General features: G+C 41.5%; 1 protein-coding gene across 1 annotated transcript in view; it reads right to left on the bottom strand.

The window, feature by feature from the left end:
* Nucleotides 1-269: 269 nt before the first annotated feature.
* adamts10 (ADAM metallopeptidase with thrombospondin type 1 motif, 10) overlaps nt 270-26470 on the bottom strand; it is a 175576-nt gene continuing 149375 nt past the window's right edge. The window contains exons 18-25 of the mRNA XM_060932511.1: nt 19436-19516; nt 18503-18666; nt 18075-18201; nt 17368-17497; nt 15574-15778; nt 9664-9840; nt 6546-6705; nt 270-5364 (exon numbers count right to left, since the gene is read on the bottom strand). Coding sequence (XP_060788494.1) covers nt 5255-5364; nt 6546-6705; nt 9664-9840; nt 15574-15778; nt 17368-17497; nt 18075-18201; nt 18503-18666; nt 19436-19516 — 1154 coding nt within the window. The 3' untranslated portion in view covers nt 270-5254. The remainder of the gene's footprint in view (nt 5365-6545; nt 6706-9663; nt 9841-15573; nt 15779-17367; nt 17498-18074; nt 18202-18502; nt 18667-19435; nt 19517-26470) is intronic.

The following is a 26470-nucleotide window of genomic DNA, read 5'->3' as shown; positions in this document are numbered from 1 at the left end:
CCTGATTGTCATCCCATTGATTGAAAACACCTGACTCTAATTTCAGCTTCAAATTAACTGCTAATCCTAGAGGTTCACATACTTTTGCCACTCACGGACACGTAATATTGGATCATTTTCCTCAATAAATAAATGACCGAGTATAATATTTTTGTCTCATTTGTTTAACTGGGTTCTCTTTATCTACTTTTAGGACTTGTGTGAAAATCTGATCATGTTTTAGGTCATATTTATGCAGAAATATAAAAAATTCTAAAGGGTTCACAAACTTTCAAGCACCACTGTATGCATGGGTACATCAAGTCATAAAGGGCTTATGCAGCAGTTGTGTAGCCCTATGAACACTGCCTTTTTTAAAATGCTTGGTGTGTGAAAATGCACCCGAATGTCACAGTATAAGGCGTCGATGACTCATGACCTCCAGCTATATTAGTGTTGTGATAATAATAGATGTGTTGAGATCGCGGTCGGATTAACGCCCCATAACCATCCCAGACCAAAGGGTAAGATCAGGACTACCAAAATACAACCACAGAGAGGTGATACAGTCTACAGTATATATAAAAGCACATTACAGACCATAACAGCACGGTTTTATGAAGCTTATTATACTGAACGGTTGATCAGGCCATAAAACTTAACAACTAAATGATTTAAAGAAGTAGTTTGAGTGAGAAAAAACTATTTCCACAATTTTCCTTTTCATCCCAAAAGTAGTCGATCAGCCAAGATGTTTTGTTTTTTCCTTACACAAAAAATTTGAAAAGTGTATCGACTCATTTACACCCAATTTGATTAAAAGTGAAGACAGGATGTACTGTAATCGATGCAACATGTGACATCTAAATAACTGATGTTTAAATTTCTTGATTGATATAAAGACGCATATATTTGGGCGTTGTACCGGACCGTCGTGGTGAAGAGGGAGCTGAGCCGGAAGGCAAAGCTTTTGATTTACCAGTCAATCCACGTTCCAACCCTCATCTATGGTCATGGACTTTGGGTAGTGACCGAAAGGATGAGATTGCGGATACAAGCGGCTGAAACGAGCTTTCTCCGTAGGGTGGCTGGGCTCACCATTAGAGACAGAGTAAGGAGCTCAGACATCCAGAGGGATCTCGGAGCCGAGCCACTGCTCCTTCATGTCGAAAGGAGTCAGCCGAGGTGGTTTGGGCATCTGATTAGGATGTCTCCTGGGCGCCTTCCTTTGGAGGTTTTCCGGGCACGTCCAACTGGGAGGATACCTCGGGGTAGACCCAGAACACGCTGGAAGGATTATATATTTAATCTGGCCTGGGAGTACCTTGGGATCCCCTATGAGGAACTGGAAAGCATTGCTGGGGAGAGGGACGCCTGGAATACCCTGCTTAGCCTGCTGCCACCACGACCCGACTTTGGATAAGCAGAAGAAAATGGATGGATAGATGGATGGATGATATCAAAATGTTAAGGTTCTTTGGATAAGTATACAAAATTGACTTGAAGAATACAGCAGATCTGAGCCACGAAACTATTCATTTTCATCTATTACTATAACACTTGTAATATAATTACACTGCAAGAATATAATTACACTGCAACTCCGCTACAACGAACTCCTTGGGCGACGTCCAGATAGTTCGTAATACTGAAATGTCACACCAAACACTCGCATTATATGCAAAATTATAGTCACATTCTCCCTATCATTAATTTCTCCTTCCGAGTCATTATCGCGGTTCACTGACTGAATTAAAGGATCACGAGCGGAGGCGATGATTTCTTCGTCTGTTATGGAAATGACAGGGGTTACCTTTGTATCATATCATGTCAGTGTCCACCCACTGACTCGCTACGTTTTCTAAATCTTCACCATTCAGTTCATTCATTTGTTGCAAATCACCGATGATGTCATTTACATCGCGCCACGGGGCTGGGGGTATAAAAACACCGCCGGTACGGTTTAACTAGGTGTTAAGTTTAGCAGTGGCAGCAGTCATTTCATCCTTTTATCGATGGGAAGAAGGAGCACATGACTCAGTGTGTCATGTAAACAGGCGAATGATGGATGCAATTGCAGGAAGAGTGTTTGTTTACAAACAGGCAGGCAAACAGTTAAAACATGTAAGACGAAGGCAAGGTCGTGAAATGGGCGATGGTCATGCGAGGCACAAACAGAACAGCGGAGGCAAAGACGAAAGGCAGAGTCCAAATATACAAAACAAAACAAAGTCAGAACCAGAAAGGCAATACACAGATATAAGGCTTGGTAATGTGAGACTCTCGGTACAGTGTGTATATTTCGCCAAGTCTGTGTGTTTCAAGAGTCTTTATAAGTGCACGCTGTGATTGCACTCTAATCTGGAACAGGTGCAGAGTACTGTCATTAGTCTTAATGGCGCTGCGCACTCTCTGAGCACCAACACACATGGATGTGACCCTGATTTTTTTTTTGAAGATTCCGATTCATTGTCACTAAAGGTGGGGACACGAACTTAGTTCGTTATATGCGGAAATTCATAGTAAGAGTTCGTTATAGCACGGTTGCAGTGTATCTGGAAATAATGCTATAATCGTTAACGTACTGTACGTGTTTAAGCCACTCTACTCCACTCCACCCACCTTCCTCATTCCAGTACCAATACCTACGCTGTGAAGTTTGATTTGTTTTTATCGTATCCTAAACCATGTCGGCACGTCTGTTTATCTTCACAGAAGAACTGGATTTGGAATTATTTTTTAACTATTATTTTAAGTAAGACAGATTTCAGTTACAAAACATCAGGAAGTGAACATTTCTTGGTTGATCGAATACATTTGAAAGAGGAACTTTGTGCAAATATCGAGAAAATGTTTAGGGTTTTTTTTTGGCTGAACGTTTTTAAAATATCATTTTACTTGCCACTTGTATGTATGATGTGATTTCAGATGGTGTACAGATGGCTAAATTTCTTAATAAGAACAAAGAAATCATTCTAATTAAAGAAATGTGTTAAAAAGAGAAACGGAGATGATGTAAACAGTGAAAAATGTGGTCCATTTTTTTTTTTTAAACACAGCACTGCACAGTTCAGGGGTTTTCCTTACATTATGTCATGACTTATGAGAGTTTATGAGCGACAGAAGAGAGGAAATGGAAAATAAATAAATAAATAACACCTGAATGTTCCATGCAGAGAGTCTGGGACCGTGAATTGGGGTTACAGTATATCCAGGCTCCTGGACAACACCAAGGTTCTATGCTGATGAGATACAATTGCACTCATCAGTCTAAAAGCCTGGATGAACAGAAACATCCTTGTTTTACATTTTTAATAAAATGCGATTGATGATTGAAATACGGTTCCTGATCATCACCTAGAGCTCGATGGCTGCTGTGTGAAACCAAGAGCTGTGTAAGTGAATAATGGAATGATATTTGTGACAGTAGAAATTGGATTTGTATCCTGCTGATCTGAAATTTCATGCATCCAGAAGGTGATCCCGGGATAATCTCCGGATCCACTTCAAACCCTGGCCAAGTTAAAAATGAATGGATTAAATTTTCTGAATTTCTCTGGATGAACTGCGTCAAATATAATTTATGTTTTGTATGTACATTAACTCAATCTGAAATTGAAATTTGATTGAGCGCCGACTTTAACGGCCGAGGATTCGCCGAATCGGAATTTGATGCGCTGAATTTTGAAATGTGAAATTTTGAACTCAAACATTGTACATCTGATGAATTCACAATGAACTTCAATGACATTTAAACAGGTAGAATTTCAAGATTTTGATTTTCGGATACACCGTATAACCTTCAAATCCTTTTCTCATTCATTCATCTTCATTAAGCACTTTATCTCGGTAACGCTAAGGTCACATATAGCCGGTTGAGCCGTGAGAACCGGGGCTGGGGCCTATCGGATTCTGGAGGTGATCTGTCGCATAAATTTGGGCGGAGTAAATATGCAAACGAAGAGGCGGCACAGTGGTGTAGTGGTTAGCACTGTTGCCGCACAGTAAGAAGGTTCCTGGGTTTGAACCTCATGGCCGACGGGGGCCTTTCTGTGTGGAGTTTGCATGTTGTCCCCGTGTCTGTGTGGGTTTCCTCTGGGTGCTCCAGTTTCCTCCAAAGTCCAAAGACATGCAGATTAGGTAAAATACCCACCCGGGGTTGGACAAGACAGGGCATACTTAGCACTGGTCCCAAGCCCGGCTAGACTGGGGAGGGTTGCATCAGCAAGCAACCTATGCCAAATTAAATATGAGGAACAGGTCCGCTGTGGTGACCCTGAACATACGGGAGCAACCAAAAGAAGAAGAAATATGCAAATGAAGCCACGGTAGCCATGACAATAGCGACGGAAAACATGTTCCAGGAACATTTTGAGCTCTGATTGCGAAGGATTGCTAATGTAACCCCTGGTAGTCCATGTAAGCCTTACGTAGGTATGCCTAAAGGATGCTCGTGGATGCCTTCACGGTTGCGACGGTTGAATTTATCCAGCGCTTGATTTGATCCACGGCAATTTTCAACACAACCAGACTTTCTGGGGATGGAAGCCACACCCTCCCGGTTGTCAAGGTAGTTCCTCGGCTCTCATGCATTCCAACGGAAGGGCCTGGAACGCATGCCAGTCGACCCCTGAAAGGTCTACTGTGAAGTGATTCTGGCTATGTGAGACCTTAGCCTAAGACTTCTTTTATAATCTCTGGATCGAATCTCTAAAATGCTTCTGTCTCTTTAAGCAAAGCTTCAGCTAATTTAAGAAAACAAAATTCTGAGCCAGACGAAGGAAGTTTTGTAACTTTGTTCCTCGGCTGAAATACGGGTTGCGAATTTCTGTACTTTACGTAAGATATTTTAAGACTCAGAATGACTCCATACAGGAAAGATTATTATAAATGGTATGAACCTATAAGCAGGGAAAAGCAGTAATCTGTGCAGTCCTGTGCTCAGCTGTAGCTATTACTGAGACCAACCCAAGTATTCCGTCTGAAATATGGATGAAATAAGAACTAGCACCATGTTCAGGACAACTAATAGAAGACAAAGCTCTCTCTGACCATCTGACATTCACAGGAACTGCACCAGAGCAGCTGGTTTGGGAGAGTGGAGGACAGCAGCACAGTCTCTCTCCCTCCTTCCTTCCCTCTCTCTCTCTCTTTCTGTCTCTCTGGCATAGGACTGGCACTCCGAGCATGGAAAGCAGAGAGCAAGGGAGCAGATAGATAGACCAAGAGAGAGAGACACAGAGAGACAGAGAGAGAGAGAGAGAGAGAGAGGAGGTCAGTGTCCTTGGCAGGTCTTGCAGCACATCTGCCGGAAATATGGGCGGCTGCAGAACTTGAACCTGAGCACCAGGGGGCAGTATGCCACTGTGTTCACATCTTTACACTCTGCAGGGGGGAAAGGAGACAAAAATGCATCCTTAAACCATATTAGGAGATTTTGTGTGTGTGTTTTTGTGTTTTTGTTAACCCAGTGCATTAACCGACAGACAAGCAGACAGACTCATAATTTGAGCTTAGTTTGGAGTTTTTCATGTGTCCATATGAGTTTCCTCGGAGTTCTCCAGTTTCCTCCCAAATTCCAAAAACATGCAAGAAGGAGGAGTATGTTAAATCACCCCTAGTTGTCAGAGATGCTAACATTGACAAATGAAAAAGAGTAGCATCTCCAAGCTCAGCCGAGCTGAAGCCAAGCAAAGCAAGGCTTCCTATTAGGCCGGGGGTCTGGGGGCTGCCGAGGCCCCCAGAAACCACATTTCAGGGAAGCTCAGAGATGCAATCCAGGCCATTCTGAGCTACTTTTTGAGGAAAATAAATACAGGATTTACTGTACAGTATAAGCTCAATTATCCAAACTCTCTGGGGAAAAAGTCTGGCTAACTAAGAGGATGTTCAGATAAAAGGGGTTCAGATCACTGAGCTTGTCCTGTAATACAGTATTTCAGTAGTTTCATCACGATCAACAACAAAAGCCAAAGACAAAAGATTTATGTCTAGGTCTTTCAATAACAACTAAATTAAAACTGCATTTATTTCCTGAACTGGGCACCAGTCCAACACTGGACTTCACTTCATAAAGTCAATACTGAAAGATGCCCATCCATACAACATTTAATGAATTACACCTGACACTAGTTTGTGAGAGCAAGCCAAAGTTTCAGTTCTGGAACACGACCGACGAAGACAGTTTGCTTCCAGGAAGACGACTACGCATCACTACTGTGAGCACTGCATTTAGCACGCACTGTGATTGGCTGAGAGCATGAATCAAGTCACCTCTCAGACGATCACAGCACAGCTAACGGAAGGATACGGAAATTCACGGAATTATCCAAATCAGTGTAAACGATGACGTGGAACATTCCAAACGGCAAAAATATGTTGATTTGATCGATACATGTGCAAAACCGGTTGAAAAACATTATTATCAGGTCTACACGTAGCACCATAATTGTGCTTCAAATCTGTAGCTGCTACACCCAAATCGTGTATGTTGGCATCTCTGAGTTGTGCATGTGTGCGAATGTGTTTGCGAATGGTACCATGTAATGTGCACTTTGACCTCTCACCCTCAGGGTTGTCCGTGGGGACGCTGAGGTCACACTTGCTCCTGCACTGCTGCATGAAGGCAGGTCGAAGCAGTTCTGGACACTCGTGAGATGGCAGGCCGGTGTGCGACACACACTGCACCGAGCGCATCTGATGCCCCATGCCACACTTAGCCGAACACTGCGAAGAACACACACACACACACACACACACACACCAATAACCATACACACCATGGAGATATTCATGAAGGCGACAAATTACATCAATCGTTTTTTTTTTTTTTTAAACACCACCTGACCAATCAGGTTGCAAGTTGTGCTGGTGGGTGGGCGGGGTAAAGAAAACGAACATGGCGCACAAACTGCCCTCGGTCATTTTATGTATATTACTGAGAATCAAACTTAGACAGTAAGCTAGGTTAGTTAGTTACCCAATACTAGATAGGACTAGTAGGAGTGTTATGGTTACAGCGTCACATTTTTTTCACATCATAAAATATCACTTTTTCGGTAAAAAACAAAAAACGAAAAACACAAACACACAGCAAGAGGAAGTGAACTGAGATTTGCCCTGTGTCTGAAATTGCTCACTCGCTCACTACTCCCTACATAGGGAATTACTATATAGAGGACTATTGTGGCAGCGGGGGCGTGGTCAAGCGTCGGTCTGTGAATGGAGGGCGGAGTCAGGGAAGGTAAGCGGCAGAATCACTGCACCTGACGGGAATTAACCTGTGTTTGTGTGTCTTCCCAGTGACCACGCCCTGTACGAGGAGAGGGAGAGCGGAGGAAGGGAGCTACTCCCCAACCTGGATACTTGTGTGCGTCCGTGTGTGTATGTGTGTAGTTAAAAGCTACAATAAACGAGTTTTTGAGAACTCAGTTCTGGCCTGCCGTGCTTCTGTGCTCCACCCACCTAGAACATTTGCTACAACTATATAGTGAGCTCATTGGTAAAATGAAAAAACGCTTTCGGACACTAGTCCGTCGCGCTGGTATTTACATCATTACTGTCGCACAATTAAAGCGTGCCAGATCAGTCAGCTGGTAGGGTTTCAAACACGGGCGATTGCTCTAAGACAACGAGGGAGGCTCAGCCTCCTCTAAAAATGACGAACATCGTGTAGGATGAATTGCGCTAGGCTTATGTTATAGCCGACCTTATAACATTGCTATTTCAGATCCAGAATCATAGAAATATATGTGCTCAACCTATTACAGTGCAAAATCATTCCGTTATAACTTTCCCCAGTTTGCCTAATGTGTGCGTGAGTTTTTCCCCCTCGTGACAATGCGATGCAGCCCAGCCTCAGTGCACTTCAATGGCATTTAGGAGCTATGCGCTTTTCAATCTCAAAATGCAAGACGATTATTGGACAAATACTGTGAAAACGCCTGCCCACGGAGTCTCACGGACTCCCAGCCTCAGTGGACTTCAATGGCATTTGGGAGCTCTGCGCTTTTCAATCTCAAAACTGCAAGACGGTTATTGGACAAATACTGCGAAAACGCCCGCCCATGGACTCCCAGCCTCACAGTGGGAGGGACATGGCAGTTTCCGCGAGGAGACTGCTGATTGGTGAAAGCGGCCGGATATTTTCTTTGATTGACAGCTCGTTTCAACTATAGACAGGCAGCGGTGAATTTCAGTTCCGTCCCATGCGGATTCGCAAGTGGTGTGGTGTATTGTAAGAGATCGGCTTACATTTTGATTTCATTCATTACATACGGTTTCTACCAGCTTTTTTAGTTTGTATATATTTTCATTGTAAATAAAGTGTAAATATAGTGTTGTCAAGTATGCTATCTTAGTTCCAGAAATTTCGTTTATTTGAGTGACTGAACTTGAACTTGAGGGGGCTAGTCAGCTAGCAAGAAAGCTGCGCACGGATGCCAAGCATTGCTGATTTAATTTTGGCGAAGCCATTTGCCAGTCTTCCTTTCGAGGAAAAAATTTAAATTAAAGAGCAGGGTAGACCAACGCCTCAAATTGACTTGGTGAAAAAGGTAGGGAATAATACTCGTTCCTTTCAGCTCTCCTGGTACGAGAAAGTGAATTGGCTAACAGCAAGTGACCCACATCAACAACAGTAAATAGGCTACTTTAGTAATATGTCATGGATGGACCAAAAATATAGAATCTATTTAAAATGTTTATGCTGAGTATATTATATTGGAATATATATTTTTCTGGATATGAATTAAACACAGCTACAATTTGGAAAACAGTTTTAAACAAAAACACAGCCGAGAACATTTCAAACTACAGACCTGGATTAAAAGTGAAGGGTTATCAAAATTGTCAATAAAACATTTCTCAGTCAAAATAAGTAAAATATAGGGAAAGTGTGTTTGAATGAAATGTGTGGCACCCAGCTCTATGTTTGGCTCCCCAAGGTCAGTGCTTGTGCCTATTCCAGAACACTCTGCTGTTACTGCTGAGGTTCCTGACAAAGAGCTGCTTTCAATAATGATCAATTTTTAAACAACATGCCACAATTTTAAAATATAAAATGTTAAAATATACACCCCCAACACCACCATCATGTATACTGGACAGTAGGCTAATGGGCCAAAAGAACCTGTTATTTCACAGTTTGTGACCCTGCCAACAATCAGCCAGATCAGAGGCAAGAGTATGGGCAAAATTGATGTGTTTTTTCTTTTTTCTTTTAAAATCTGGAAATATCGTAACCGACCAGCCTCCCCTGTTTGAAAGACTACCAGCCGCCACTGGTTTCAAAATAATAAATCCATATTATACAGAGTGTATTTACCACATTAATCAATACAAAGTCCCTGCATCTTTCATCTTTTTAAAATCAAGGCTGAATACTTTCTTCTTTGCCGCTGCCTTTTATTAAATCAAATTTGAGACTTTTAATTTGATTTCTTTCAAAACTGCAATGCATGATGGGATATATTGCTTTGGTTAGTGACCATCAGTTGTACACTACTTTTCGTGATGCATTGTGGGATACTTTGAGTGCACTATATAGGGTGTAAATAATCCTCACTAAGGTTTTGGACAGCACTACAAAATAGCGTCCCCACTACATAGTGCCCTATATAGTGAGTAGGGAGCGATTTCGGACACAGGGTTAATGTTTTGTTTTTTGCTGGACGTCAGTCTGACCTCACTCCATGGTCCAGTGAGCCACTGAGGAGGAGGACAACGCTGCAGGTTACAGCGCATCCTGGTGGTGGGGCGGCCATGTTTAGGACATTCGGACTCAGCCAGAGTGTCTCCGCTCTCTCCGCTCCTGCACAGGATCACTCTCTGCCTGTAACCTGGACCACAGCTGGGAGTGCACTATACACACACACACACAGAGAGAGAGAGATAGATGATATACAGATAGCAAGTATACACTTCCAAGGTGACCCACACAACAAAGTGCATATAACCAAAAATATGACTCACTCGTCCAACATTTCTTTCAACAGTTAAACTCCAAATTAAACATGTTCATAATAAATAGATTTCTCTTAGCACCAGTAACATCCTGTACTTCTTCAGAAAGGAGTTTAACCAGATGTTGGAGCGCTGCTGTGCGAAGTGCATTAGTCAGTGAGGTGTGACTCATATATTATCCCAAAGGTGTTCACTTTGTTCTGAACAAAACATCTCTGTCAGGACTTTGCTCTATCATGCTTTAACATAACTATCCATCCATCCATCCATCCATCCATCCATCCATCTCTCTCATGGTTCCTCTTGTTATTGAACCACCATCTAGACGCACTTAATATTGGTGCTGATGTATAATTTTACACACGCACATCTTTTCTAATTGTCAGGAAAGGTAGTCGGACGCGGACGCAAGTGCATAATTCTTTTAATGAGATCAAGCCCGACAACAGCGTGAGTGAGAACAAAGAGCATGAACATGAACAAACCAAAACACAAGAACGTGATGTGTGAATACGAGCAATACACATAAGGATCAGTCAGCTCATCTCCGGGGGCAAAGACAGGTTTTTAATTTGGGCACCATGGCGAGCGTAGAGAGCCCAAAAAAATGTTTTTTACTATTTTCACGCGTAGCGTGCTGAAAATTTTTGACGTATCATTTTTAGTAATTTTTTTAACCAATTATAAATATATCGAGCAATAAAAATAATAGAAATTACATAATCATGTGCAAGTATAAAGTAATGCTGTATCTAAAAAGTCAAAAGTTTTCTCCAACGTTCTGAATAAATAAAAAAGATAAAAATATTTTGTAAGCCTAATTATGATCACAGCATCCACGTACTTGGGCGTACATCTATTTCAATTCAACTTCCAATATAATTTGGTATAAATTAATTTGGGCATAAATGGGATAAAAATAATTTTCACTTAAGTTTAAAAATAAGCTGGTACAAAGCAGATTACATAAAAGTCTCACATAAAATATGTAATAAAAATCCATAGCGTACCTGGCAACTGTAAGGCAGCTGTTGCAGACGACAAGTCAATGACCTCGACCTTGTCAACAATATCGTCTGATGTCTATTGACTGTTCTGTCGTGTGATAAACCTCCCCATTCCCCCGCCTGTAGACTTAATAATGCCATCGATTGTGCGTTTTCCATCAATATATGAACTGCTGTTCTTATTATGTGATTTACCAGTTGTCTTAGGTCTACCACGACCCGGCATGACGACCACTTGTCAATCTATACTATCAACAGTATCACAAACCGACAGCCACGTGTTATCATGAATCGTTGAGAATTTCACAACATAAACAAAGGAAGTATATTTTACGACATTCAGACGTCAGAGACTCAGACACGGTTTATGGTGATCGCTAGACGCATTTCATGTTCACTTCATGTTATGAAGCGACTGAACAACAAATTGAAATATATATGCCAAAAAATGACATTTAACAATAATTTGAAAATATTTTGGGTTCTCCACCCTTATGAAACAGGATATTTTCTTCTAATTTGGGCGATTTTCGTATGTTCTATTTTGGGCCTTTTGACAAGCCCGTAATTTGGGCGCCGTTATACGGTATGTAATTGGGGCTGTATTTGCCCTTGATCTCTCATTAAGAAGAAGAAGCCTCCTCTGCATTTAACCCATCTGAAGCAGTGAGCACACACATATACCCAGAGCAGTGGGCAGCTATGCTACAGCACCCAGGGAGCAGTCGGGGGTTAGGTGCAGGGGCGCAGATAGGATTTTTGAACTGGGGGGGACTGAGCTGTCAGCAAATGATTCCATTTTGTGTGTATATATATATATATATATATATATATATATATATATATATATATATATATATATATACACACACACTACCGTTCAAAAGTTTGGGGTCACTTTGAAATGTCCTTATTTTTGAAAGAAAAGCACTGTTCTTTTCAATGAAGATCACTTTAAACTAATCAGAAATCCACTCTATACATTGCTAATGTGGTAAATGATTATTCTAGCTGCAAATGTCTGGTTTTTGGTGCAATATCTCCATAGGTGTATAGAGGCCCATTTCCAGCAACTCTCACTCCAGTGTTCTAATGGTACAATGTGTTTGCTCATTGCCTCAGAAGGCTAATGGATGATTAGAAAACCCTTGTACAATCATGTTAGCACAGCTGAAAACAGTTGAGCTCTTTAGAGAAGCTATAAAACTGACCTTCCTTTGAGCAGATTGAGTTTCTGGAGCATCACATTTGTGGGGTCGATTAAATGCTCAAAATGGCCAGAAAAATGTCTCGACTATATTTTCTATTCATTTTACAACTTATGGTGGTAAATAAAAGTGTGACTTTTCATGGAAAACACAAAATTGTCTGGGTGACCCCAAACTTTTGAACGGTAGTGTGTATATATGTTATTTCACCTCCCTCACTGCCATCACCAGGAACTACCTGCAGGCCAGGACAATGATAACATTTTAACATAGCCTATGGAAATCCAAAGTTTACACATTATCATCACGCACAGAAATTGCAAAACTAGTTTTAAAACCGCTAAGTTCCAACTGTTAAACATAGCGAGAGGCTGGGCTACGTGTGTGTGTGTAAAGTGTAAACCAGTGCATCCTGACTTTCTAACTATGCCTGTGTGTTGCGTGAGCGGCAGTCAGTCAACAACTCTTCGCAAAGTTTCCTTATGAAACAATATGCTCGCTGAAATTATGGCAGGGAACGCCAGATTAAACATTAAAACTGCCTTCTGAGCACTGTACTGTATCTACAGGCTACCACCGAAAGAAGGAGGCTACCAGAAAGGCTTCTCTACTCCGTACGATTTTACTTTCACTACGACATTACTTTGAACAGACTATCAAAAAATTGCAAGGTGATATGATAAAGTAAGGCACAGTTTACTTACAGTCGTTTTTTTTTTAAAAAAAACGATGCAATCGTTTTCTGCCTTTTGGCACCCTTCATCATGCCGTGTTGGGGTCCTGAACTAGGAGGAGCTGTCCCCGATATGCCTGTCAAACTTGTTGTGGGTAACCATAGCAACCAAGCTCGTGCTCGCAACCTGTGCAGTCTGTGCAGTTGCAACTATGTATGTACTGCTGTGCACCTCAATAAACCGAATGGTAATTAGTCTTTTGATTTTTCCGTGAGGTTTGCCTTATGCAAAGAAAGACAGCATAGACGTTTTTTCCTCCCTATAAGTGGGGGGGACCGAACGAGGTGAATTTAAATCTGAGTGGGACGAATCCCCCCCGTCCCCCCCTCTATCTGCGCCCGTGGTTAGGTGCCTTGCTCAAGGGCACTTCAGCCATGATACAGAGGGAGAGGAAAGTTGATTCAGATCATTGTCCCGCTGGAAGATCCAATGACGACCCAGTTTTAGTTTCCTAAAATTCAGAGGCAGCCAGATTCTGATTTAAAATGTCCTGGGATATCATGAAGCCCTGGACCCTAACAAGGTTTCCAGGGCCTTTGGGGGAAAAACAGCCCCAAAACAAACATCACAGAACCTCCACCATATTTTCCAGTTGGGATCGGGTTCTTTTCATTATAGCCGTCCTTCTTTTTACACCAAACCCACCGCGAGTGTTTGTTGTTTATTGACAAAAACCTCCATTTTTGTTCCGTCAGACCAGAGAACACGGTTCCAGTCAAAGTTGACGTCGCGTTTCTCAAACCTCAGGAGCTTACGTTTGTGGTAAACTGACAGAAAAGGATTTTTTCTGGAACCTTCCGAATAACCTGTTGGCATGGAGGTGGAGTCTGATGGTGGTTTTGGAGACTCAGAAACCCCAAGATTTGACTTTTTCTTGTAATTCACCAACAGTGATCCTTGGGGATTTATTTATTTATTTATTTTGCCTCTCTTACCCTCCTCCTCACTGTGCATGGGGGCAAAATAAACTTGGTTCCTCTTCCAGGCGAGTTTGTAACCGTTCCACTTGGCGTCCACTTTATTATTTTCTTTATTATTTTTGCCCTAACAGTAGAAATGGACACTTTCAGGCGAGTAGATATTTTTATACCCATTCCCTGACTTATGAAGGTCAACACACTTCTCCCTCATTTGCTTTGTGTGCTCTCTTATCTTTCCCATGTTGATGGATATCTAATGAAATTGGGCCTCTGTATGAGTCACCTCATATTTGTTCCCCAGTTAATCAGGAAGTCATGGATTACAGCTTGAAAGTTCCTACACACTCCAATCAACTCAGAAATATACAACTGTAATGGGAAACATGCTGCAGGTACATTGTGTTCTCTATCATTTACAGTCCAATAATAATAATAATAATAATAATAATAATAATAATAGTGACATGTTTTTATTGAAATTAATTATGTCTTGATGAGAGATTTATTTTTCTCTCATTATCTCTAGCCGCTTTATCCTTCTACAGGGTCGCAGGCGAGCTGGAGCCTATCCCAGCTGACTACGGGCGAAAGGCGGGGTACACCCTGGACAAGTTGCCAGGTCATCACAGGGCTGACACACAGACACAGACAACCATTCACACTCACATTCACACCTACGCTCAATTTAGAGTCACCAGTTAACCTAACCTGCATGTCTTTGGACTGTGGGGGAAACCGGAGCACCCGGAGGAAACCCACGCGGACACGGGGAGAACATGCAAACTCCACACAGCAAGGCCCTCGCCGGCCACGGGGCTCGAACCCGGACCTTCTTGCTGTGAGGTGACAGCGCTAACCACTACACCACCATGCTGCCCAGATTTATTTTTCTCTGAATAAATTTATTTCAATTAAAGTTTGGATTTTTCTCAGTTTTTCAATGTGCGATGAAGCGACTTCACCGCAAGGTGGATTTTTTTTTTTTTGGGGGGGGGGAATAAGTGTAGAGACCACATTATATTATATTATATTATATTATATTATATTATATTATATTATATTATATTATATTATATTATATTATATTCACATTCACTGGATATGAGCAATCGCACGCTCTGATTGGCTACTCTACCACTAGGCTATCAGCTCATATACCGTGAGTAGAGAAAAACAAAATGGTGGAGCGTGTTGCTGAACAAACTGAGGACGAAATAAAAACTACTCGAAAACAAAACCCCAAAAAATAAAAATAAAAAAGCAACAAAATATGGAATGAAAGTATTTGATGGTAAGAATGTATCTTTTTTTAAATGATTTTTCAAGAATTATTATTATCGCATTTTTCAAAATTGCTCCTGTCATTTCACTGGTTTGTTCACATTCTAAGCAAAAATTATTTTGTATAAAGTTTTTATTTATCCAATTTGCAAAAAATGAAAATGCTCTGTTTCTCAAAATCCAGTGAACGTGGATAGAATAAAACAGTTATTCCACTCAATCTCGTCGTACACGGCTTATAGCTCATGTACGATTCGATTTTGTGGAATAATTGTTAAATGTTACGATATTTTCACAAAATATATAAAAATAAGCTTATTTTGACTCTTATACTATATTATAGTTATAACATAATAAAAATAGGTCAAATCTGAGTGAAAATGACCAGGGCTCAATATCGTTCTTTCTGCCTAAAACATATATTGATCCTATAAAATGATATGAAATGTTTCGAGTGTGTCGGGTATGTGCTCGGCTGTACCTCAGACCAGTCGAGGGCGTGCCACTCAGGTGGACAGGTGTGATTATTGCAGGGTTCGGTGACAGGAGGCCGCGGGTGGAAACATGCCGAATCGTCCTGAACCTTCTCTTCTGTGGAGCTGATCTTCCTCTTACACAGCACCTCCCGCGTCCGCACGCCACCACTACAACTCCTGCTGCACTCGGACCACTCGCTAAGCCACCAGCTGAGACACGGAGACAGTTTACACTGTATTCATGCACTTGCACTGATACAGGGACTTGTACAGCAGATCCTTCACATAAACACTACTCTTTCCTCAATCTGGTGTTACTTATCGGGCTAAATACATTTTTGTTTTTATAGCTTCAACATAACTGTGTTGTCAGCTTATTCGTTGGCTGATAGAACGATGAGGCATTGTGTTAAGATTGTATAACCGAAAATCAGGAAAAGGTGGGATAGTACGTTGAAGTTGGAATTAAAACTAAAAATAAGCATTTGTAATAAATAAATCTTTGACCTGAATTGCACTCAGAATAGACAATTCAATACAACAGCAGACTATTTGATGTTTTAACTCATGAATTTTATTTTATTTTTTCAAAAATAAACACATTTCAGTTTGGATTCTTGCAACACATTTCATAAAAGTTGGGATGGTAAAGTATTTACCACTTCATAATGTTTCTATTCTTTCTCACAACACTTAAAAGATGTTTAGGGACTGAAGACACCACGTGATGACGCATTTCAGGCGTTATTTTTTTCCCCTCATTCTTTCCACACATTCTCTATTGGGGACAGAGGGGACACACTCTCTTCTTCCACAGCCACGCCTTTGTAATGTGTGCAGAATGTGGTTTTGTTGAAATCTCCCCGGAAAAGATGTCGTCTTGAAGGCAGCACATGTTGCTCCAAAATCTCAGTGTACTTTGCTACACTGAGATTTTGCTCCATCACAGAAATGTAAGTTACCTTTACCAAGGGCACTGACACAACCCCATACCCCAACCCCAAGTCCAAAGCCTGGTTGACACACCCTGGCTTTTGGACTTGTTCCTGGTAACAGTCTGGATGGTCTTTTTTCATTCATTTCTTCCAAAAAAGACCCGGAATACTGATTCTTCTGACCACAGTACACATTTCCACCGTGTGATGGTCCATCCCAGATGCCTCAGCTACTTCTGGACACTCTGTATTGTACAGTAGCTTGGTAAAAGTTTGCCAAAGTATGAATGACGGTTCTTGATGCCGCTGAGGGATCGGAGATCACGGGTGTTCAGATTAGGCTTGAGCCCTTTGCCCTTTACACACCAAAATTCCTCCAGATTCCTTGAATCATTTAATGATATTATGCACTGTAGAGGGTGAAATATCCAAATCCTGTCCTATTATTTTTTAAACATTACAATAATTTTCTGTTGACAAACTGGAGCTCCTCAGCCCATCTTTGCTCCTCAAACACTAGGCCTTTCCTGCATACTGATTTTGTCCCAAACACTCACCTGTTGATATCACCTGTTTCAAATCACATCGTTATTTAATTGTTGTACCTCATTACTAGCCCTGAACTGCCCCGTAACAACTTTTTTGGAATGTGTTGCAGGTCTGAAACGCAGGACTGGATGTATATTAACAAGTTGACCAACAACGCGTGAAATATCTCCGGTTCATTCTGTCTGCAATGAAATACAAGTCAAAGTCAATTTAGAAATCACTGCTTTATTTTTCATTTGCATTTTCATGCCGTCCCAACTTGTCCTGATTTGGGGTTGTAAGGTTCTTTTCTGTTTTTGTTGTACACACACTCACGTTGGAGGACACGGCGCCATGTTGCATGAACGTTTCTTCTCTTTCGGTTTGCTCTTCTTGTCACAGAAGTGATTGAAAACCACTGAGTGATCAGATTGTTTCTTACACACCACCTGCTGGATCTGAAACCCTGTGACACACACACACACACACACACACACACACACACACACACAGAGTAAAATTAGATATTAGTAGCAGCACATTTCATTCCCAATTTTCCATCCATATTGGTCAAGTCCCAGTCAACCGTGTCCTTTTGCACAGGTCTTCTCGCGCACACAGTATTGTCTTGAGCTTGTTCTGACTAATCTGGTGCCTTACACACCCCTTAGCCAAAGTTTATTTTTGCTTTCTGGTTCGTTTAATTATGAGCAGTGTGAATACAAACCAAATACTGTAGATATCCATTTCTTTCTGATTTGAACTGACTACAGGAGTGAAAGTGCACTTTTTGATTTACAAGGACTGGCCAAAGTGTCAGTTAGGCATTTAAATGTGGTTCACGCTATTTTATACACACAAGCTTCTCTTTTCACTGGCATCTCTGGTGCATTAATGTGTATGTGTGTGTATTCTGTAAGACTACTGTAATCAAATCCAGCTGTGAGCTCTCTGTAAGTCTCGAAGATTTCCTCTTTCTTTATTGTACGCTGTATTGGTGTGTGTTTGTGTGTGTGCGCGCACGTGTGTGTGTGTGTCTGTACCTCCAGCGCATGAGACGGAGCAGCGGCTCCAGGACGTCGAGTGCCAGGTGAAGACGCTCTGAGTGTCTCTGTTTACAGGCGGGTTAAAGCGATAATGGATACCTTGGTTCTCTTCCCTCACCAACACCTACCACACACACAATTAGAGATTGTCAAAACTTTGGCCAAATACATGTCAAAAATGAAACACCTTTAAAGTTAATTAATTAACACTCTCACTTGTTATCGACCCATCTGTCAGCCTTTTATGATTTTATGACCCCTAGAATCCGAGCGAATAAACGCTGTCTGTACGTTGTACAATCTTGTGTACTTGTATATACTGTACAGTAGTACCAAAGACTAAACAGAGGTTATACAACAAACTCAGAGTGACAGCTATTATATCCAACAAAACTAGCTTTTCCAGATAATCTGGTGGCGGTTACCATGACAATGAGGGTCATATTGGTGGGCCCAATGGCCTCGAGGGTCTCGGGTTGATCAGCGGGTCGGCGGTAGTGGAAAGTCGTCCCAGCGATGTCGAACCGGCGCGGCGTGTCAATGGTCAGCTTGCCGTTGATGAAGTACTGGTCACTTTTGCTTTTCAGAACTGCAGTGAAGTCGTGTAACACATAAAGGAATGTTTCTGAGTTAAAGCAAGACACTAAAGATATGAGTACGTAATGAACAAAACTTGAGGAATGTAACGGCCTAATGGTTAGAGAAGCAGCTTTGGGACCAAAAAGTTGCCAGTTTGAGGCCCTGGACCTGTAGGGATAGCTGAAGTGCCCTTGAGCAAGGGACCTAACCACTAACTGCTCTCTAGGTTGCTCTGGGTATGGTGTATGTCGCTCTGGATAAGAGCATCTGCTAAATGCTTTAAATGTAAACTTATCTATCACGACGCTTGGTTATCATGATCATTTTAGAACTTTTGATTTGAATTTCACCCACAGTACTGTTCAATTCTGGATTCTGATTCGTCAAGAGGCGTTGATTTATTAGCTCATCCGGCCGATAGGTGATGAGTCGCAATTTATTTAGTCGCAATTTCAAATTGCGCATTTTAAGCAGCTTAATAGAAACCTGCCTAGTAACGCTGCTACACATCATTGACTGTCTTCCTATAACTGCATGGCCTGAAGACTGTTAATTCTCTGATTTGGGGATTGGACAGAAGATTTATTTTCCTATTATGGCCTTCTGTGAAATCAATACTGCAAAGGCCACTAAAGGAATAAAACTTTATTACAGATCAAATAAAACTTTATGACAGATTACTGTCATTATTACCTACAGTAACTAAGCCAGTTCCACCAAAAGCAGTCCCGTGCACTAGGCAGCTAACAATCAAGCAATTAAAGCCTTTCGTTTCTTACCGAGATAATTAAGAGAAATGTTGAGTTCCTGTATATGTATGAACACAGACCCTTTAGGAATCCTGATCACCTCTTCATAACCTGAGAAAACACACACACACACACGTTTATTCATGGTTACACTGAGCAATAATGTGGTGAGCGGTGTTCTCTACAGCAGGCCTGCTCTGGGATAAGCATTAAGCAGAGGTTTGAGATTCCTGCTGAATTCCTGGGCAACGTCTCCACAGCTGAGCACCGAACTCGTCTGAGGTCAGTCAGCGCCGGCCAGCTCTCGACCGCAGGCCTACAAATAACTCCATCTCCAAAAACCAGACCGTAGAGAAAAAAAAAAAAGAAAGTATTTTTTGCAAGCTTGTGGGTTTTTGGTGGACAGGAGAAGAAGAGAGTGAGAGGGAAAGTAATAAAAATATTAACAGTTAAGGTTAAGAAGCCATATGGTAAACAAACTGAAAAAAAAAAAAAAACTGGCAGGGCTTGTAAGACTGGGGGGGGGGGGGGGAAGTGAAAAAGAGAGATAGAGAGAGAAACATACCAAAAAAAATGACTGGTACCATTTCAATAACCACAAACAAGAATCAATTTAATCCCAGAATAGATCCCTGAGCCTCACCTCCCCTGGCTCTGTGGTCCTGGGTGTTGCCTTCTGAGGCTTCCTAGTGCTTGAAATAAAAAGCTCAGCCCAGATGTAAGCTACCAGCACCACCTGGCTCACCTACCACTCCACCACTAATGACCCCAAACACCCAACGGCGCACTCCTCCCTGCAAGAGCATAACTATATTTGAGCTACAGATGATTCTGTTACCAGATGACCTCGGTACCTTTCCAGATGACTCCACCAACCAATATAACCCCTGATGATCCTTGCACCAACCAAGTGGCTACTATCCCAACCTATTCATGAATTAACATTTACGAAGTACTTTTACACCTGCCCATAATACCCTTGAAACTTTCTGATGCAACAGCACCAATAACCTTTGTCAACATCTTCCAAATTCTCTTTATTTCACCAGTCAGAGACCAGGACCCATAGGACCCAGTTCACAGGACCATAGAGACCAGTTCTAGGACCCATTTAATAAATATTAGTACTGAGGCAGTAACCTTGAATGTATTATTTAATTTAAAAATCCTAGAATGGTTAAAAAAGTGTTACATTTGCTCATCGTTATTGTTAGCAAGTACTAATAAGTGACACTGTTGTCTCAGAAACTTCAATCGCCCATCACTATCACAATCTAAACTATCCTTTCTAAAAACTCCTACACCCTTCCCTTAATACTGACCCAACAACCCAGTGTCAACATTCCACCCAACCAACACCACTAGAACTAACTCCAACTCCACCCAGGGCGTATTTCCTTATAAGGACAGATGAAAGCCACAACGGTTATTCTTAGCCGATATTGAGAATCCATTTGGGTTGAAGGCAGCGCTGACTGACAGATGAAGTTATTCCTTGGCCCAGTGCAGTAGGATCAGGGTGAAATGTGCTTGACAGGGTGAATGGTGACTATAGCTGGGGTAATGACCAAGGTTCAAACCACAGGCCACTGCACGCCAAGTGACCTCCCAAACAACTGCTTTAAAAAGCACACAGCTTTACTGGAACAGTCTCATGACCTATTGCTTCATAACTTACTACTCACCGCATACATGCCTCAACAGCATGATGAATTATGCAGGAAAAAAAAAAACTCAAATATTTTTGATACATACAAATATATCAAAGAAGTCTTTAAACTAGGCCCGGTTAATGCTGCCATTTCAAAAAAAAAAGACTGAAACGGAGTCCTTGAGCAAGCCTTTAAACCTGATGAACCTATAAACCTTTAATCACTCTTACACGGGGCAGGAAGAGGTCAGCATGGAAAATATGCTGACCTCTTCCTCTTTCCAACAATAATAAATCAACTGACCCTCAACCCTTTTGTATCAACCCATGCCACATCTCTTCATTCAACCTCATACCCCTCTTATTACGGTACCTTCCTACCACTTCATATCACTGTGTTGATATCTATATGCCCCTGTACCCCTGTATATCCCTTCATATCCTTTTGTACTGTACCATTAGGTCTACTTCTTACAAATTCTGCATCCGAGTGTGCCCAACCATACCCCTTCAAAATGCACTGTACTGCTACATTGATCTCTGCTCCATTTCAAATAATCACCTGTATCTACATAACCCTGTGAATATCTACATTTCTACATTTCAATGTTCTTTGTATCTGTCCATTCCCCTGCGTATCTTTTTGTACCTTGTCACATCCTACTGTACTACTCCATAGGTCTTCATTCACCTATTTCATCCTTCTATGCATCTTTATATCCCTTCATACCCTTAAGTTACCCTTTGTACCCATCTCAAACTTGCATGCCCACCCACTGGAAACCCTTCATATCCAACTCAACTTTCTATGTTTCTTCATATCCCTTTGCACCCTTCAATTCCCCTTCATACCCATCTCAACATTCCATGACCCTCTTATCCCTTTACACCCTTCAGTTACTATTCATTCCCCACTCATCCTTCCATGTCCCTTTGTATCCCTTTTTACCCTTTGGTTACCTTTGTATCAGTCTCAACCTTCCAGGCCCCTTCCTATCCCTTTGTACCCTTCGGTTCCCCTTCATACCCATCTCAACATTCCATGACCCTCTTATCCCTTTACACCCTTTAGTTACCCTTCATACCCCACTCATCCTTCCATGCCCCTTTGTATCCCTTTTTACCCTTTGGTTACCTTTGTTTCAGTCTCAACCTATCCCTTTGTACCCTTCGGTTCCCCTTCATACCCATCTCAACATTCCATGACCCTCTTATCCCCTTACACCCTTTAGTTACCCTTCATACCCCACTCATCCTTCCATGCCCCTTTGTATCCCTTTTTACCCTTCGGTTACCTTTGTTTCAGTCTCAACCTATCCCTTTGTACCCTTCGGTTCCCCTTCATACCCATCTCAACATTCCATGACCCTCTTATCCCCTTACACCCTTTAGTTACCCTTCATACCCCACTCATCCTTCCATGCCCCTTTGTATCCCTTTTTACTCTTCGGTTACCTTTGTATCAGTCTCAACCTTCCAGGCCCCTACCTATCCCTTTGTACCCTTTGGTTATCATTTATACCCAACTCAACCTTCCATGCTTCTTCAGCTCCTTTTGTACCCTTTATTTACCCTTTATATCCATCTCAACCCACCATACCTCTTCATATCCCTTTCTACTCTTTGATCACCCTTCATACCAATCTCACTCTTCCCTGCTCCTTTCTATCCCTCTTTACCCTTCAGTTACCCTTCCTAGTCATCTCAACTCCCCATGCCCCTTCATACTGTATATCTTTGTACCCTTCAGTTAACCATAGTACCCACCTCAACCCTCCCTGTCCCTTCGGTTACATCTTTGGACCATTTAGTTTCCCTTCATATCACTTTGTTTCCATTCCTCCAACCCACTCTGTTGAACTTTATACTCCTCTGTACTCTATATTTCACTGTATATTCCCTCCATACCCCCTATACCCTTCCATACCCTTTTTAGTTTTCTGTTCCCCATCATACCATGTTGTAGCCCTATGTACCACTTTGAGACCATCCATACCCCTGTGTATCCCTTTTTTAACCCAACCCTAATATCTCTCTATACCTTCACTTTGCACCAACTGATATCCATCAATAAACTCTGTACCGATTGATACCCATCCATACTCTTTGTACCTTTCCATATCCTTATGTACCTTTCCATAGCTCTGCAGTCCCTCATACCCCTTCATATATTTCTTGTACACCCTCCATGCCATTTCTTATCCATCCATATCCTTTATTCTTCTTCATACAGCTCCCGAGTCTAACTGCACCGCCTCCTTTCCCAGACCCAAAGCAGATGATGGTGCCAGATTATCAGACAGTGTAACCCCTGCTGAGTCCAGAGAGCTGGCCTGGGCTTGGCATGGATCATATATATTGGCATGGATCACATATATATTCTTAATTTTGTTTTTTCTTGAGTTTCAAACATATTTGAATTGTGCAGACTTTGCATGTGAACAAGTAATTACGAATTTGCCTTAAAAATCACTCCACTCTCTCAAAAGTGGCATGTGTCCAACACATAACTGGGGTTGGGTAAAAAGAAAAAAAAAGATAAAGAAAAAAAACACAAGACGCAAACACAGACACATTGTTTGACTTTCCATAAAGCAATTATAGAGTCGTTTGGAGTAGGTATGAGGCGAAAAAGTGTTAAAGCTGGCTCTCACGAGACCTTAACATGATCCAAAAGTCTTATTTCATTTGATTTTCATCCAGGTTGGCCCGTGTTTCCCAGCCACGCTGAAAGACAGGTTTCACGGCCTGTGTTATAAATGTGGAGATTTATCACAATTTATGGATCTTAGACACACAGAGAGATGGGATATGGGGGGAAAAAATAAAACAGTCTACATACAGTGACCAAAAGCGTATACGATGGTTTGAAATTAAGGTGGAACAAAATTGTGCAATGCTATTGACTGTGTTTTGGTACTTACCTTCAAAAATTACAAAAAATGAATCAGACCTGAAACAATTCTGGCATGCTCAGAGACTATCTGGCGCACTAGAGCTTAGTGTTTCCCCACCAAACGTCCCTCAGAGACCTACATGATCTGCCAAGCCTGTGAGTATGAAGTGATAATAAATCCTTTATTTACTATTGAAAGACTGTGAGGTTTTATTTTTGTGCATTTATACCAAGTCTCTTTTCTGATAAGTAAGAAGCGTATTGACTAATTTTCCTTATCAGGAGCTCGGAAAGTAGTTCCGGCTGCAAGGCAAATCACAGGCTTATTTATATTAATGCGCTCGTTCGTTTCTGTAGTAGCAACGTACACAGGGACTCGTATGACGGATGCACCACATAATCAGATTTAAAAGATGTGTGTAATTATTGAAATGGTGACGTTTTCTGTAAGGAGATCTTTATTTAGTATTTACAGAAGGAGTTTTCAGGGTCAGCGCTTTGTAACAGTCCTTTAAAGTGATTAACCAGGAAATTTTGAAATTACAGGGTTATGAGACGTCATCATTATACATTAATACAAGGTGAAAAAAATTTAAGCGGACTTTAGCTTAAAAAACATGTTAACGTCAGTCTGTTGGGCCGTTTCCCTGGGCGCGGCCATACTGGATTAGCCGGATACACAGACGTATTAGGAGACAAAAATGAGGGTGGCGCTGCATGACGTAGGATTCCGCACGACAGCATACCACATCACCCATCAAACAGATGGAAGATGAACAGGTAAATATATATTTTTTACATAAACAGGCAATAAACTAGCCACTACTTTATTTTGTTTCCTTTTCTAATACTGTATTGCCATAATTTTTGTGGAGGAAATGCAAACAAACTGACCGAGAAGTCACGCTAGACCATAATAACTATACAACCCCGATTCCAAAAAAGTTGGGACAAAGTACAAATTGTAAATAAAAACGGAATGCAATGATGTGGAAGTTTCAAAATTCCATATTTTATTCAGAATAGAACATAGATGACATATCAAATGTTTAAACTGAGAAAATGTATCATTTAAAGAGAAAAATTAGGTGATTTTAAATTTCATGACAACAACACATCTCAAAAAAGTTGGGACAAGGCCATGTTTACCACTGTGAGACATCCCCTTTTCTCTTTACAACAGTCTGTAAACGTCTGGGGACTGAGGAGACAAGTTGCTCAAGTTTAGGGATAGGAATGTTAACCCATTCTTGTCTAATGTAGGATTCTAGTTGCTCAACTGTCTTAGGTCTTTTCTGTCGTATCTTCCGTTTTATGATGCGCCAAATGTTTTCTATGGGTGAAAGAGCTGGACTGCAGGCTGGCCAGTTCAGTACCCGGACCCTTCTTCTATGCAGCCATGATGCTGTAATTGATGCAGTATGTGGTTTGGCATTGTCATGTTGGAAAATGCAAGGTCTTCCCTGAAAGAGACGTCGTCTGGATGGGAGCATATGTTGCTCTAGAACCTGGATATACCTTTCAGCATTGATGGTGTCTTTCCAGATGTGTAAGCTGCCCATGCCACACGCACTAACGCAACCCCATACCATCAGAGATGCAGGCTTCTGAACCGAGCGCCGATAACAACTTGGGTAGTCCTTCTCCTCTTTAGTCCGAATGACACGGCGTCCCTGATTTCCATAAAGAACTTCAAATTTTGATTCGTCTGACCACAGAACAGTTTTCCACTTTGCCACAGTCCATTTTAAATGAGCCTTGGCCCAGAGAAGACGTCTGCGCTTCTGGATCATGTTTAGATACGGCTTCTTCTTTGAACTATAGAGTTTTAGCTGGCAACGGTGGATGGCACGGTGAATTGTGTTCACAGATAATGTTCTCTGGAAATATTCCTGAGCCCATTTTGTGATTTCCAATACAGAAGCATGCCTGTATGTGATGCAGTGCCGTCTAAGGGCCCGAAGATCACGGGCACCCAGTATGGTTTTCCGGCCTTGACCCTTACGCACAGAGATTCTTCCAGATTCTCTGAATCTTTTGATGATATTATGCACTGTAGATGATGATGTGTTCAAACTCTTTGCAATTTTACACTGTCGAACTCCTTTCTGATATTGCTCCACTATTTGTCGGCGCAGAATTAGGGGGATTGGTGATCCTCTTCCCATCTTTACTTCTGAGAGCTGCTGCCACTCCAAGATGCTCTTTTTATACCCAGTCATGTTAATGACCTATTGCCAATTGACCTAATGAGTTGCAATTTGGTCCTCCAGCTGTTCCTTTTTTGTACCTTTAACTTTTCCAGCCTCTTATTGCCCCTGTCCCAACTTTTTTGAGATGTGTTGCTGTCATGAAATTTCAAATGAGCCAATATTTGGCATGAAATTTCAAAATGTCTCACTTTTGACATTTGATATGTTGTCTATGTTCTATTGTGAATACAATATCAGTTTTTGAGATTTGTAAATTATTGCATTCCGTTTTTATTTACAATTTGTACTATGTCCCAACTTTTTTG

The sequence above is a fragment of the Neoarius graeffei genome, chromosome 10 (genome assembly GCF_027579695.1).
Source record: "Neoarius graeffei isolate fNeoGra1 chromosome 10, fNeoGra1.pri, whole genome shotgun sequence".
Lineage (NCBI taxonomy): Eukaryota > Metazoa > Chordata > Actinopteri > Siluriformes > Ariidae > Neoarius > Neoarius graeffei.
The sequence above is the reverse complement of the archived record's forward strand: the minus strand, read 5'-3'. Positions and strand labels throughout refer to the sequence as shown.